Source organism: Schistocerca americana, chromosome 2 (assembly GCF_021461395.2).
Source record: "Schistocerca americana isolate TAMUIC-IGC-003095 chromosome 2, iqSchAmer2.1, whole genome shotgun sequence".
Taxonomy (NCBI): Eukaryota; Metazoa; Arthropoda; class Insecta; order Orthoptera; family Acrididae; genus Schistocerca; species Schistocerca americana.
The window spans coordinates 196,706,533-196,722,923 of NC_060120.1; the positions used below are offsets into that span (position 1 = coordinate 196,706,533).

Genomic DNA, 16,391 nt, shown 5'->3' on the forward strand with positions numbered 1-16,391 from the left:
TCAAATGCTTTTCGGAAATCAAGAAGTACTGCACTACCTGACTGCCTTGATCCAAAGCCTTCTGTATGTCATGTGAGAAAAGTATGATGGGTCTCACATAATCAACATTTTTGGAATCCATGATGGTTGGGATGGAGGTGGTCATCCTGTTCAAGACACCTCATTATATTTGAGCTCAGAATATGTTCTAAGATTCTACAACAAATCGATGTCAAGGATATTGGACTGTAGTTTTGTGAACCACGTCCACTACCCTTCTTGTAGACGAGAGTGATCTAGTTTTTTTCCCAAGAAGTGGGCACAGTTTTTTGTTCGAGGGATCTATGATAGGTTATAATTAGGAGAGGGGCTAACTCAGCTACAAATCTGGTACAGAATCTGACAAGGATTCCATTGAGCCCTGGAACTTTGTTCAATTTTAATGATTTCAGCTGTTTCTCAAGACCTTAACACTAATACTTATTTCGTTCATCTTTTCAATGGTTCAAGGATTAAATCGGGGCAATTCTCTTGGGTTTTCCTTTGTAAAGGAACATTTGGAAATGGAGTTAGGTATTTCAGCTTTTGCTTTGCTGCACTGAATTTCAGTTATTGTCTCATTTGCTTTGGACTGGACACTAACTTGGTGCCATTAACACCCTTTACATATGATCAGAATTTCTTCAGGTTCTCTGAAAGATCATTTGGCAATATTCTGTTACGGTAGTCATTGAAGGCATTGCTCTCTTGATAGCCAAATGCATTTCATGAGCATCTCTATCTATAGCCCTAGGCTTTGTTTGATACCTATTACGTAGCAATCTCTGTTTCTTTAGAAGTTCCTTTAGACTGACTGTATACCACGGAAGTTCCCCATCATTATGGTTTGTCTATTAGGTACATATCTATCGAGTGTGTGGTCAAGTGTTCTTTTAAACTTGAGCCACAGTTCCTCTATATGCTCCTGCCCTGAGTTGAAAGTTTCAAGTCCCTCATTGAGATATGACTCTACTGACTTTTTATCTAGTTTACTCATAAAGCTGTTTCATCTAAACAACAGTAATAGTGCTGCTGCACTTCGTGAGTATTGATGCCTTAAAGGAGTATGGCAAGGTCCTCTTTCAGCATCAGCATTGAAGAACTTGATTCGGTAGTTTGAATTGCCTGGCTATTTGGGAATTTCTCCTGGGCGAGACCAATGGCAATTGCACCACAAATTGCTGAAGAAGTTACTGTTACCATGGCTGAGAGTGCTGGACGTAATGTGCATGAGCATTTGAACGTTCTGTGGCCCACCGTTCAGAAAGTGCTGCAAAGAATTGTGAAATGTACTCTGTACAAACTTCACACTACTCACCACCTTTTGCCATGTGAAGTTTGTAACCCGGAATGTAAACGTGGTATGCAATAAACAAATGTTACCCTCTCATGTGAAAATGAAAATGTATTTCTTTCAATGATGTTTCCATACAATTAATTGTCTTACGATCACTCATTTTTCGTGGGGACCTCTCAAGCAGCAAAAGTTTATAATAAGTACCCTATAAGTACCATGTCGATTTACTTGTTTGAAAATATTAAAGGGCTGATTTGCTGATTTTCATATTTACATTTGTGTATTACAAAAATATAGATTGCACACTTGAACATGGTCCCTGACCAGAGGATACAATATGTGAAAGCTTGCAATTGGTCTGTAGCACAGTGGCTGTCGAAATGAGCTCTGCCTCCTTCTTCCAGAGCAACAAGCATAAAGCTTATAAAAGAAACAAACATATGATGAATTAATGCATTGCAGAAGTGACTTGAAGATTAATGGCAAGTCAGTAGAAGGAAAGTACAGCTTCTTTGTTCATATTTGGAAATAATGTTAACAATCACTACACACAACACTGCACATGAAACGCTAGAATGGCCCCTTATTGTTATGGCACACAATACTTTTACGTAGCTGAGTCTGGTAATGAGTATAAACATTCTGATGTGGCACGAAGTAAGCTGACTTTCACCAGAGAGGGGCCAAGTTACAGTAGGAGACAAGTTACAGTAGGAGACAAGTTACAGTATGCAATCTGTATGCAGTTTAATTAAATGTACTGCACTGAAGATCTCTCCAAAACATGACTTTTTCCTATGATGTCTTGTAAAAAGCAGCCAAGAAATTTCACTTCGGCAGATAAAGCCATTACTGGTTGATGCCTCATCTAGACATCAGCTTTTAAACAATAACCAGACAGTTATTTTAAGGTTATTTGTGTATCTCAGCCGTAAGAATAAAAATCATGATCCAATTTCCACATTAAATAACTATCAGCTACCAATATCAACGACTTCAGATTTATAAGATTTTTATGTGGTAACAGAAAAAATACCAAATTTCACTAGTTTTGTAAAAATGTTAATTTCATGTTATGTCATAAAATCTGCTGATTTTGTGATATTTGTCATGTTATCATTTACATGAAATTTTCCTGTCCCTAAGTATGGGGTGACATTTCACAGCAGACTGAAGCACCTATTCTGAGTAACATACACTATCTTCGCACTATTTTTAATTACAATTTGGGAAATCTGACATTACTTTTCATCCTGTAGGATGGCAGGTAAAATGCTCTACAAACCTACATCCAATACAATAAAGCAGAAGTATGGAACAAATATTTAAAACATGAAAGGTTATCATAGAATTTGTGAAATGCATCTACTCTATAACCAAATATCATACACACGAATAATACAAATTTTAAGTCACAAAAGAATCATTTCACTCAGACCGTATGTGCATGCTGTACTGATATTTTGCGACAAAATATATTCACAGTGATACAAAATGCACTCACCTAAAGCCAAACATAATTTCATCATGACGTAAATGTGCATCATCATCAACAGAGAGCACTGCCTCTGTTTCAATTGCATCATATGGAAGAAAGCGGTTGTTCAAACTGTTGCGGCTTGCTTTCACTACCTATGAAAAGTGCAGAATTATGTTATAATGCAGATGACAAATATCAGAACTACATGTTCTTTTAATCTAAGTATGATATCAAAGGAAGGAAATTCACTATGTCCTTTACAAAGGAACCACCTTGTCATTTGCCTTGAGTGATTTAGGAAACTATGGAAAACTAAATCTGGGTAGGCAAGCAGAGATTTGAATCACTATCATCTCAAACATGTATCTTACATCATACTACTCTGCCACCTCACTTGATAATTAAGATATAATTAACTGCAAAACACCTGTCAACCTAAAACCTGCTATTCCAAACTAAAACTGAATTAAAAATGAAACTGTGGAGAGTAGTATATAATGACAAAACGACTGGGAGAAAAGATAGAGGGAGAAGTAATATAATCATGAAAAAGTGCCGGTGAACAAACAACTCCAAAAACTAAATTATGAGTTGTTGTGCCAAATGTAGGAACAAATTTATGAAAAGCTATTGGGTTTCCAGCTGGGGAGCAATGTTGAAACCCTGAATGTTTCAATGAATGTCAGACATCTGTGGGTAAATTGCTAAGGTACTGCAAATTTTCTCTAATTTACCGTATTTACTTGAATCTAAGCTGCACTCGAATCTTAGCCGCACCTGAAACATGAGACTCGAAATCAAGGAAAAAAAAATTTCCCGAATTTAAGCCACACCTGAAATTTGAGACTCGAAATTCAAGGGGAGAGGGAAGTATTAGACCGCACCTCCAAATCAAAACAAAGTTGGTCCATTGTAACATGAGATACAATTTAGGTCAAATGGATGAAGGTACAGCTACAGTAGTGTGGTTTGAGTCGTAAGCTTAACAGTTAAGCTTTATGAGGTAGCCATTGCTATGCGTCAGGCACTCCGTCTGTATTTATATGGGTACCCTTCCTTTTCCACGTGCTTTGTCTGGTTTGAATTGATTGCTTATTTTGATTTGATCTGATAAGTGCTGTTCTCTTTGTTATAGGTGTTTACATCACTCTAAGCTGAAAATACATTATTGTACTGTGTCATGCATTGTTTGTCGCATTCTGATAATGAGTGTTTATGACCTGTCGCCGCTTGCGGCATGGCTTGCTTTTGTGTGCACTATCGCAGCCTACAATAAAAAAAAAATTTAAAAAAAAAGAGAGGAATTGTCTCATTAGCGAAACAATGGCAAGAGACTGCTATTTGTTGTTACTTACACTGCTGTTTTCTTTGATAATGATCAACAAGAGCCAAATAATAGACTGCATATGATAGAAGATGTTCTGAACAAGAGTTTAGCGAAAATTTTTCTCTGTTTGAAAATCTTTGCAGACGCCTCTTTAGTACATTACATTCCGCACAGAAATTAGTCATCTTAGATTTAAAAATCTAGTCAGTTATTGTGCTTCATTTCTGACTATCACTATTCAGCATAAGAATAATACGAATATAAACATGACATGGTATGTATATTCTTCTGCATTTGCTGTTGTCTCACTCTAGTTTCGTAGTTTATTAGGCAGACAGGATTTAAATAAGACAGCAGCAAACACTAAAGAATACATGGCATAATGTTTACATTCGTATTATTCTTATGGCGAAGAGAAAACTGCATGTGATTCACGATTCACAAAAGTTCCTATTAGCAAACATCTCTTGTCACTGGTAGGAAAAAATTCAGAACGTAGAGTTGGCCATATTGACATACATCCCCAACAGTCCTGCCAGTCAGATTTTCGTAGTAGATTTTTAGTGACGAGTTCAAATGCAGAGTGTGTTGTTGTTGTCTTCATGTTTGATGCTGCTCTCCATGCTTTTCTATCCTGTGCAACACTTATAAAATAAGAATGAAAATAACTTAGAAATCAAACACTGAAATTTAAAACAAAATTTTATTAGGTTTGTAATACATCTTGTACGAAATGTTTAAAATCTCAGTCATGATTCTGAATCACTATCACTCGATTCTTTGTTGCTCATTTCTTCATACAGAGCATCGTCCTCCGTACCATCTAGTGCATTGGATATCGAACATTTTTTAAATGCTTGTTGCACAGTCTGATTTGGAACACACTTCCATGCATCATAAATCCATTGACACACTTGCGAAAAACTTGTGCGTTTTACATGTCCTGTTGGTGTCAGTTGACTGCCACTTTTCGAAAGCCAGTCTGTGGCTGTGTACATGCATTTAAGCTCGCCCTTAAATTGTTTATTCAAACAGACGTCAAGTGGTTGCAGAATTGAAGTCATCTTGCCTGGCATTACTGCCAAGTCTGTTTTGCTTTCCTCTAATTTTCATTTTACTGCAGGTGTTGTATGGCCGGTGTATGCATCTAATACCAACAGACTGCGTAAACCGAGCATTGCACCAGGACGACAATTTCACACACGCCCAATCCATTCCAGCACCATGTCCTCCGAAAACCACCCAGTTTCGTTTGCTCGTACAATTACAGTTTTTAGAAACACTTCTGAATTCGGTAAAGTCTTTCGCTTGAAAACTATGAATGGGCGTAATTTATGTCCATCTGCTGCGCAAGCAAGCATGACGGACATCCGCTGTTTTTCACCCCCTGATGTAAGAACACTTATGTCTTTCTTTCCTTTGGCTTCAACCGTATAATTTGATGGCATGTCAAAATATATGGGAGTTTGGTCAGCATTTACTATCGGACGAAGAAGGTATTGCTTTTCTGTATGCCGCCTAATTATGAAGCACTGAAATTCCACAAGTTTTTCTTCATAATTTTTTGGCAGCTTCTGTGCAACTGAAGTTTGCCTCCGAAGTGAAACACCCCAGCGCTTCATAAACAGATCAATCTTGCTGCAACAAGCCTTAAAATTTTCGATTTCTTGCTCTCCAGCAATTTCATGTGCCTTAATTTTTAAAATTTTGGCGTTCACAGCCAGGAATTTCTGACGCTGTTCCTTAACAAATTCATTTAAAATCACTTCTAGTGCATGATATCGGCCACACTTTGGCCCACTAAATACTTTCCTGCTACTTGATCATTCAAATAATTTGTCTCTCTGCAGTCGCCTGATGTTGCTCTCATCAATCTCGTATTGCAAATCTGCAGCACAATTAGAACTTTTTTCCGCAAAAGAAATAACTCCCCTCTTGAATTTGGCACTATAATGAAAGTTCTTCACAAAATTCCACGAAGCAATATGTGCCACTACGTGAAATGTTAATAAGGCCCAGCATATCAACTCATGCAACAATCCTAATGCCTTGTGCATTGTTGGTATTTTTGTGTAAAGAAATTTATTTTTGTTGCTACGAATATTTGTAAGGCTGCTACACTCGAAGATGTAGAATACGGAATTTCTATTTACTTCGTTGGATAATGTATGAAAATGCAGTAGTCCAAACTCGGGGCGGAGAAAAAAGCTGATCTTCTAACCTCTTTTTAAATTTTTTTTACTGACGCAGAGGTTTTGGCGCCAGTATTTATCTTTGTGCCTGCAAAGCATGTCTGTATATACGACAGCAGAAGTTAGTTGTGGTGGCACCTACCAACATTTTTCAGAACTTCCACTTACTTTTCACTCGATTCTAAGCCACAGGCGGTTTTTTGGATAGCAAAAATTGGAAAAAAAGTGCGGCTTAGATTCGAGTAAATATGGTACATGCAAAGGGTGGAACAGTAACAGTCCGTATATAACAAACATTCTACAAAAATTAAACTCCAGGAGGTAAACAACAAGCAACAATTAGGAAACACAAAAATTACTCTGCAGTCCACAATAAATGACATAAACCCATATATAAGGAATCACAAAACTGATATAGCTTCCCAACTTCAATAACCACAAGCATCTACAGTATAACCCCCCTTTTACGTTCCTAGAATTAATGTTTTCCCGCTGTTTACGACGTTTTTTATTGTTCCCATCAAATTACCTATGTCTACAATGTTACTTTGCACCCGATTTTGTGTCAACATATTTATAATTTTCCTGTGATTTACGCATTACAAAAAAGTGTTCATGGAGAAAAATATGACGCTGGCATGATGTTGGCCATCCAGTAGTGTTTATAAATAGTATGTGGTCAAGTTTCTTTACACCAGAGGGCTTTACACAGCAGATTTGAACCAGTAAACGTGTAACAATTGCAACAATTAATGCCATATCTTCTGCTGCTGCCAAGCTCTACTTGGCATCATGGTTGATGGAAGTAACTAGGTTTGTACGACTAAATATATTATGACCAATCACAGCAACTGTTTCCAAATTGTCTCTACTGCACAACACATTTTTGTGATCGTTATTATAATTGTGTCAACTTTGTCGAAACATATTTAGCGCATTTTAGCGTTTGGCCACATGTAGCGCTAGTTGACACCATCATTCACTTTTGCGTTTCTCAAATGATTGCGCTGGTTACACAAGTTTTTCATGCTGAGCAAAACATGTTTCAAGAATTTATTCTCATTGTCAAGTGCAGTATTTATGTATGTATTTTTGTTTGCGATGTTACACAAACAATGTGAGTGATAGTTTGCGAGTGTGTGGTTTTCTATATAACTGAGGCGGCACAGTACCTGATCACCTCAAAAAGACATCTACAGGAGAGACGCAGATCAACACATCCAAATGCAACACAAAATACTTATTTGCATATTTGCCCCTGACAACAGAAAAAATTCTCGAAATATGCTGTGCTAAGCATGAAAAAATACATAAGTAATGCAGTATTTCAGTATTTAAATAACAAATGACAGCTGCAGGCTTTCAAACATCGATTATGACATATGAAATTGAGTCAAATGTTCCTACTTCCCAGACAGTTATCAGTTCCAGTTTATTAGATAATAAACAAGTCCCTGATAAATCTTTTGATGCCAGATATATATAATAGAGGGAAACATTCCACATGGGAAAAATATATCTAAAAACAAAGATGATGTGACTTACACTCACACACACATATCCCGTGTGTGTGTGTGTGTGTGTGTGTGTGTGTGTGTGTGTGTGTGTGTGTGTGTGTGTGTGTGTGTGGACGCGCGAGTGTATACCTGTCCTTTTTTTCCCCCTAAGGTAAGTCTTTCCGCTCCCAGGATTGGAATGACTCCTTACCCTCTCCCTTAAAACCCACATCCTTTCATCTTTCCCTCTCCTTCCCTCTTTCCTGACAAAGCAACCATTGGTTGCGAAAGCTTGAAATTTTGTGTGTGTGTTTGTGTGTTTTTTTTATTGTGCCTATCTACCACCGCTCTCCTGTTTGGTAAGTCATATATCACACGTAAAGTGCATAAATTTTACAGCTTAAAATGTTATTTACCACATTTTACATTTTCCTACATGTTACACCATTTTTTGACATCCCTTGAAAAGTGTTAAAGTGGGGTTTCACTGTATGTTGCAGTTACTATTGTTTTGGTGTCCCACATGTTCAGAAATGAGTGGCTTATTTAGCCACAGGTTAGAAGGGGTCACCAACTTGCGTAGTCATCTAGTTAGTCTTCTTATGGTGGAGAAGGAAGTATAGCTTGCTATGTGCTGTGAAGTTGTTAATGAGCCTTGAATGCTGGACTTTTGCCTAGGCTGGGTGTGGGATATCACTTAACATGTGGAAATAAATATAATTAAGTCTGACTTAATTTCATTAAATATTTCTTGGAATATTTAACTTTTTCAGAAATTTTAAAGCTGTTTCAAACAGACTGCTGCAACCTTGAAATCTGCAGACGTTAAGTTTTAGGACTACTTATGGAAGTGGTTCTTGTAATGATTTTGTTCTATCTTTCAAACAGATTAAAGACTATGTCATAAGTCAGAAGTCATCTAATCTGAATGGAGACAGGGAGTTTACAGAAAAACATAAAGAGAAGTATAGTTCATGATAATACATTTTCAACCAAAAAAATGGGCTGGGACCTAAATACAAGCTGGGTTGAGGAGAGTTTAAGGGGAATTTCCATCGGCACCCAAGACTGTTTGATATGGGATAACTAAGACGACCAACATTTCATCATGGTTTTAAGGGAAATGACTAACATTTGATTATGATTTTAAGGGCGGTTTAAGGGAGATTTAGTCACAATAAATTTAAACTGCACAACTGTATAGCATTTTCTTGAAACGAGTAAAAACTGAGATACTAAAAAAAAAAAAAAAAAAAAAAAAAAAAAAAAAAAAAAAAAAAAAAAAAAAAAAAAACAGCATAATACTTTTCTTGCTGGCGAAATGTGTCATGAGGCAACTGAGAAATGACAACAAATGAGTTTAAACATGAATGTGCCTACAATCTGCTTTTATGGGTCCTTGGTACTTCTGTGTGTTGCTTATATCATAACTGCTGATCGTTATGAGGAGAGCGCAACCGTGTATTGCCAGTACTGGCAGAGAACTAAGTAACATTCCCCTATCTTATATCACTCTTTTGTGGCTCCTCGCATTCCCTTGAACCAAACCATCTTCTTTCTGTAGAAGTACGAACAAAAAAGACTAGATGTTGACAATATTGTCAATTATTATATGAAAACTTTTAGAAATCTGTCAGTCAGTGAATTTGGGCTATCGACAGTACTTCCCATGATTAATATTTACAGTAGTGATCACTAACAAAACATATGGAACAAACAGGTGGTCAATTAGTGGGCCGGGAGCATTTAAAAAAAATGAGAAACAGAGACAGAGAGAGAGAGAAAAAGAGAGAGAGAGAGAGAGAGAGAGAGAGAGAGAGAGAGAAGAGCTTTAATATGGGAGATCCCAGGAAATATGAGAGTGTTGGTCACCCTTGGGATAACTGAATGTACACAGTCTCTCTCCTAAAAGTCACCAGATGTATTTCCTCTGGGTTTTTGGCAGATATTTGCAATTTGTAAATGGGAGTCAGCCCAAACACTGCTCATCACATTTCATGTGATGACCACTGTCAACAGAATGCATTGGTTTACATCTTGTTACAAACAAAATAATTTTTAAAGTGGAATTTTATGTGCCCTATCAACAGAGCAGCCCCAGATTGATCTAGTATGATACTCAGTTTATTGATACGTATTAACAGTGTCAGTAAAACACGAAGAATAACCAGTAGACAAGAAGCAACTGAGTAGTGCTGCTGCAGGGCGGTAGCTGACCGTGTGGCTTGCAAGTTGCTCCTTGAGTATTTTACTACCCCTGTTAGTACATATTGATAAAACAAATATCACAATAGACTAATTTGGGGCTTATCTGTCGAATGGGCATGGAAAAATCTGCTTCAAAAATAGTTTTTCTTTTATAATGGGAAACAAACTGATGCTTTCCATTGACAATGGGCATCACATGAAAGACATGATAAACAGTATGTGTTTGGGGTGATTCCAGCTACACACTGCAGGAAACAAAACTGCAAATATCTGCCAAACACCATAGAAAATGCACCTGACAATTCTCAGCAGAGACACCTGGTATACATGCGCACTGAAGATTTGGCATTTCTCAGATATTTGGCTGAGTTTCCTACTGAAGAAAAGACTATTACACTAAGATTGACATGACTGTTCAGATGGTAAGCATGTATGCATGGGTACATACATGAATTTCCTTGTAAAGCATCTGGGTGAGGAAGGGAGTGCTGTGTTTCACTGTATGAAAAGTTCTGGTTGAGATTTACAAATAAAGGAGACAACTCACTGAGAGGCAGAAGCATTGCGTCATCGACAGGTACACATGGCAAAAGATGGAGAACTTGGCTAGCATTTGGAAAGCACTACCTTTTTCAAGCTTGTAGAAAAAACATGTGCGCACGCACGCACGCACGCACGCACGCACACACACACACACACACACACACACACACACACACACACACTATTGGGGGGAGGGGGGAGGGGGCAGCGAGTTACCTTGGGTTTAGGCCAGGAAGGTCAGGGAGGCAAAGGATGTAGTGTAATAATAGCTCCCATCTGTACAGCTCAGAAAAGCTGGTAGTGGTGGGGAGCCTGTACAGCCTGGCCACCCATGGTAGATGCATCTGCAGTGATGAAAAGTCCCTTGCCCAGTATGCTAAAGGCCTCATAAAGGTCTTCACAGACAGGCAATACCCTCCAGACCTGATTCACATACAGATCTCCCATGCCATATCCTCACACACACCTGATCCTCAAACTCATCCTACGAACCAACCACAAAGAAGCGCCCCACTTGTCACCCAATACCATGCTGCACTGGAATGACTGAGCCATGTCCTTCATCAAGACTTTGATTATCTATAATCATGCCCTGAAATGAGAGACATCCTACCCAAGATACTTTCACAATCCCTCCCAAAGTGGTGTTCCACTGCCCACCCAACCTCTACAACATCCTAGTCCATCCCCATGCCCTCCCACACCCAATCCCCTGCCACAGGGATCATACCCCTGTGGAAGACCCAGGTGCAATGCTTGCCCAACCCATCCACCCAGCACCAACTACACCAGTTCTGTCACAGGCTTATCCTACCCCATCAGAGGTCATGCCACCTGTGGAAGCAGCCATGTTATATACCAGCTCTGCTGCAGTCACTGTACAGTGTTTTACATTGGTTTGAAAACCAACCAGCTGTCAACTAGAATGAATGGCCACTGCCAAACTGTTGCCGAAACAAGGTGGACCACCCAATGGCGCAACAAGCAACAGAGCACAACATGTGAGATTTCAATGGCTGTTTCACAACCCGTGACATCTTGATCCTCCCCACAAACACCAAATTTCCTGAGCTGCGCAGATGGGAGTTATCATTACAGCACATCCTTCACTCCAACATTCTTCCCTCAATCAATAGTGTTTGTGTGTGTGTGTGTGTGTGTGTGTGTGTGTGTGTGTGCGTGTGGTTTACTTTTGACAAAGGCCTTGTTGGCCAAAAGTTCATTTTGTGACAGTCTTTTTGTTGTGCCTATCAGCGACTCAGCATCTGCATCCTGATTTTTCCATTGGTCTATTTGACAGAGGCAGCCACATAGGCTGAACTGAATAATTCAGTGAGAGACTTTGGTCTTTTTAGAATTTATGAAAACTATTATGGTACATGTTAAATAAAAAGAAAGCCTTTGTTCCTGAACATCTTTCTTGTGGTACATGAAGAGAAAAGAAGGGATCTTCTCATATTTTCACATAGAATTTGACCTAATTTTTCATAGTAGCAATGCAGGATTGTTAGGTAAATTTAACATACAGTTTGATGTGAATGAGTGGAGAAAAAAAAAAAAAAAAAAAAAAAAAAAAAAAAAAAAAAAAAAAAAAAAAAAAAAATCTCAAAGCAGTGTTCCTCCATTATAACAACAAGTACGTGTCAATATCTGCACTTAATACTGTGAATATGAAAAAATGTAATGAGAACTTAGCTTTCATTTGTGCAAAACTAAAATATGTGCTGAAAAGTAATGGCGCTATATGTAAGTTGAAGATGAAGGTGGGGAGAAAGGAAAGGGATTACTGATGTCAGCTGCATTAGGCTCAAATGGCTCCAAGCACTATGGGACTCAGCAGCTGCATTGGGACATGTCTGGAAGAGAAGAGGGGGAAAAACCAGATACAACACATTCATATAATCATAGAAAAGTAATGCCTCCAATTTTTTTGTGAAAACTCTTAAATCTTTTTAAATAAAACAAATGTTATGAACATTTTACATCTTTATTCTTCATGTCTACATATTTATTTCTCAATATAATAGAGGGAAACATTCCACGTGGGAAAAATTTATCAAAAAACAAAGATGATGTGACTTACCAAACGAAAGCACTGGCAGGTCGAAAGACACACAAACAAACACAAACATGCACACAAAATTCAAGCTTTCGCAACAAACTGTGTGTATGTTTGTGTTTGTTTGTGTGTCTTTCGACCTGCCCGCACTTTCGTCTGGTAAGTCACATCATCTTTGTTTTTTGATAAATATTTATTTCTCAACTTAGCTATCCTGGCAATGAACATGTTTCTCTCATCAAAAGGCCAGTTCATTAATATTGTCACTATGTACTGTCTGACTTTGTTGAAGGTGCCACAACCTCACTTCTGCATGCACGACTTCATCATTATCAATGTGAAATCCTTGAAGGCTTTCTTTAAGTTTTGGAAAGAGATGAAAATAGAATCAATTGTTGCATATGTCACAGTACTCATGTGTCGGCTAGCATTGTCATGAGGAAGGACAGGGTGCTCCATGTACGAACAAACTTTTTGAATTCATGCTTCCGGTTTTTTGAGGGATTCCAGCATGATGCTTCTCACACACTGACATAGTTACATTACATGCTACAATTTTGAGTTGTCTTGCAGCAGAGGGTTGCAACTTGCATCAGCAAAGCGGGAAAGTCAACTGAGTAATATGCACAGCATGCAATACCTCAACCAATACTGAAAACAGATTAAAACATTCACAGGCATTACTTTTCAGCACAACCTTGTAGTTCATATGTTGCAATCTGAAAGTTGTTTGCTTATTTCCTGAACAGAGTTTACACAAAAGACCACTAGTTTTTACGTGAATGGGACAACCACGATAGAGGTTTAAACAGGAATGGCATTCCTGACTGAATAGAGCTACACCTACATACATCCTCTGCAAGCCACCGTATGAAAAGAACATCGCCTTCCTTCCAAGGGCTCCCATTTGAGTTCCCAAAGCATCTCCGCAACACTTGCACTTTACTCAAACCTACTGGCAACAAACCTAGCAGACTATCTCTGAACTGCTTTGATGTCTTCCTTTAATCTGACCCGTTGAGGATCCCAAACACTAGAGCAGTACTCAAGACTAGGTTGCACCAGGGTCCTATATATGGTCTCCTTTACAGATGAACCACAATTTTCTAAAATTATCCCAATAATCTGAAGTAGACCATTTGCCTTCCCTGCTACAATCCTCACATGCCTATTCCATTTACTTACTTTGTTACTTTATGCCCAGATATTTAAATGACGTGACTGTATTAAGCAGGATATTACTAATGTTGTATCCGAACATTACAGGATTGTTTTTCCTACTCACCCACATTAATTTACATTTTTCTTCATTTCGTGCCAGGTGCCATCATCACACCAACTAGAAATTTCATCCAAGCCATCTTGCATCGTTCCACAGTCACTCATCTTTGACACCTTCCCATACACCACAGCATCATCAGAAAACGACCACAGATTACTGCCCACACTGTCCACTACATCATTTATGTACACAAAAAATAACAGTGGTCTTATCACGCTTTCCTGGAGCACTCCTGACGATACTCTAGTGTCTGATGAACGCTCGTCATTGAGAACAACATACTGGGTTCTATAACTTAATAAGACTTCAAGCCAATTACATATCTGGGAACCTATTCCGCATCCTTGTACCTTCATCAGCAGTCAGCATTGGAGTACCATGTCAAATGTTTTTCGGATATCTAGGAATATGGAATCTGCCTGTTACCCTTCATCCATAGTAAGCAGTATATCATGTGAGAACAGAGTGAGCTGTGTTTCACACGAGCGACACTTTCTAAAACCTTGTTAATTCATGGGTATAAGCTTTTCAGTCTCTAGGAAATTTATTACATTTCAATTCAGAATGTGTTCTAGAATTCTGCAGCAATCTGATGTTAAGGATATTGGTTCTTTTACACTTCTTACAGTAGTCAACTGCATCTTTTTCCAGTATTTGGGACTTTGCACTGGGTGAGAGATTCACGATTATGCAAGATAAGTAAGGGGCCAATGCCGCAGACTACTCTTTGTAAAAAGTACTAGATTACTGAGAACCTGGAAGCAATAATACAGTTCACAAAAATTTGATAGACTCGAGGACAGTCCACCTGCAGAGGATAATTTAGTCACTGTTTAAACATTTGGTTTAAAAACCATGAAAGAGCAATGTATACATGAAAGAGATGTAAGAACACTGGAAGATTTCAAATTAATTACAAAATGTTAAGACACAGATCTCAAAACCAGATTTTAAACTGTAGGACATTTCCAAGAACAGATGAGGGCTCTGACCATAATCTACTCATTATGAAAGACAGGTTAAAACTGCAGAAATTGCACAAAAGTAGTAATTTAAGGAGATGGGACGTGGATAAATTGAAGAACCGCTGTTTTTAAAAGTTACAGAGGGAGCATCAGGCAATGTTGAACTGAAACCGGGTAAAAAAAAAAGTGTGTGAAATCTTATGGGACTTAATTGCTAAGGTCATCAGTCCCTAAGCTTACACACTACTTGACCTAAAACATCCTAAGGACAAACACACACACCCATGCCCGAGGGAGGACTCGAACCTCCATCGGGACCACCCGCACAGGAAGAACAAGGAAGAATTAAGAAGAGAGGGGAAGGCAAAAGGCAGACAGTATATTTAGAAAGGTTATACAAGGGAACTGAAAATGAGCACAATATTACAAAAAGTGAAGAGGAAGTACATAAAGCTGGGGGAGAGGGGGGGGGGGAGAATCTGGCAGAGCACTGAAAGACCTAAGTGGAAACGATGCACCTGGAGTAGATGACATTCCCTTAGAATTACTGACATTCTTGGGAGAGTCAGGCATGACAAAACTCTTCCACCTGACATGCACAATCCACGAGATGGGCAAAATAGCCTTACACTTCAAGCAGTGAACTACATGTGGGCATCTAAGAGCTCTTATTGTATTAATGGATTCAGTATTGTGTTACTTATTGCTCCTGAATATATTTTGTAGGACCATGGCTTTGTGCTGTATGCACTTTATTACTGACACTCACAAATAATGCGGTACACATAACCATCTGAAATTGGTAAAGAAATTAAATTTCTTTTATCCAACTGGCTGCTTATTATTTCATTATAGAATGTAGTAAGCACTTCAATTTCCGAAGAAGGTAGGTATGAATATTACTGAACCATCAGTTTAACAAGTCATGGTTGTGAAATATTGACACTAATTATTTACAGAAGAATGGAAAAACTGGTAGAAGTTGACCTCAGGGAAAGATCAATTTGGGTTCACACGTGCGGCAATCTTGGCCCTATGACTTATTTTAGAAGAAAGGTTAAGGGAAAGCAAACCTACATTTATTGCTTTTGCAGATTTGGAGGCAGCTTTTGCAACGTCAACTGGAATGCACTCTTTGAAATTCTGAAGGTAGCAGGGGTAAAACACAGAGAGCAAAAGGTTATACACAACTTGCACAGAAACCACAACAGTTACAAGAGTCAAAGGATGTGAAAGGGGAGCAATAGTTGAGGAGGGAGTGAGACAGTATTGTACCCTATCTCTGATATTCAGTCTCTACAATGAGCAAGAGTCAACGAACATGAGGAGAAATTTGGAATGGGGATTAAAGCTCAGTGAGAAGAAATAACAACAGAGTGGTTTGCCAGTAACATTGTAATATTGTCAGAGACGCCAAAGGACTTGAAAGATCAGTTGGACTGAATAGACAGTGTCTTGAAATGAGGATAGAAGATGAACATCAACAGAAGTAAAACAAAGGGAACTGAATATAATCAAATCAAA

At 38.4% G+C, this 16,391-nt stretch overlaps 1 protein-coding gene across 1 annotated transcript in view; it reads right to left on the reverse strand.

Annotated features, from left to right (window-relative positions):
- LOC124595361 (exostosin-3) overlaps positions 1-16,391 on the reverse strand; it is a 150,950-nt gene that overhangs the window by 29,049 nt on the left and 105,510 nt on the right. The window contains exon 11 of the mRNA XM_047134079.1: positions 2,820-2,947. Coding sequence (XP_046990035.1) covers positions 2,820-2,947 — 128 coding nt within the window. The remainder of the gene's footprint in view (positions 1-2,819; positions 2,948-16,391) is intronic.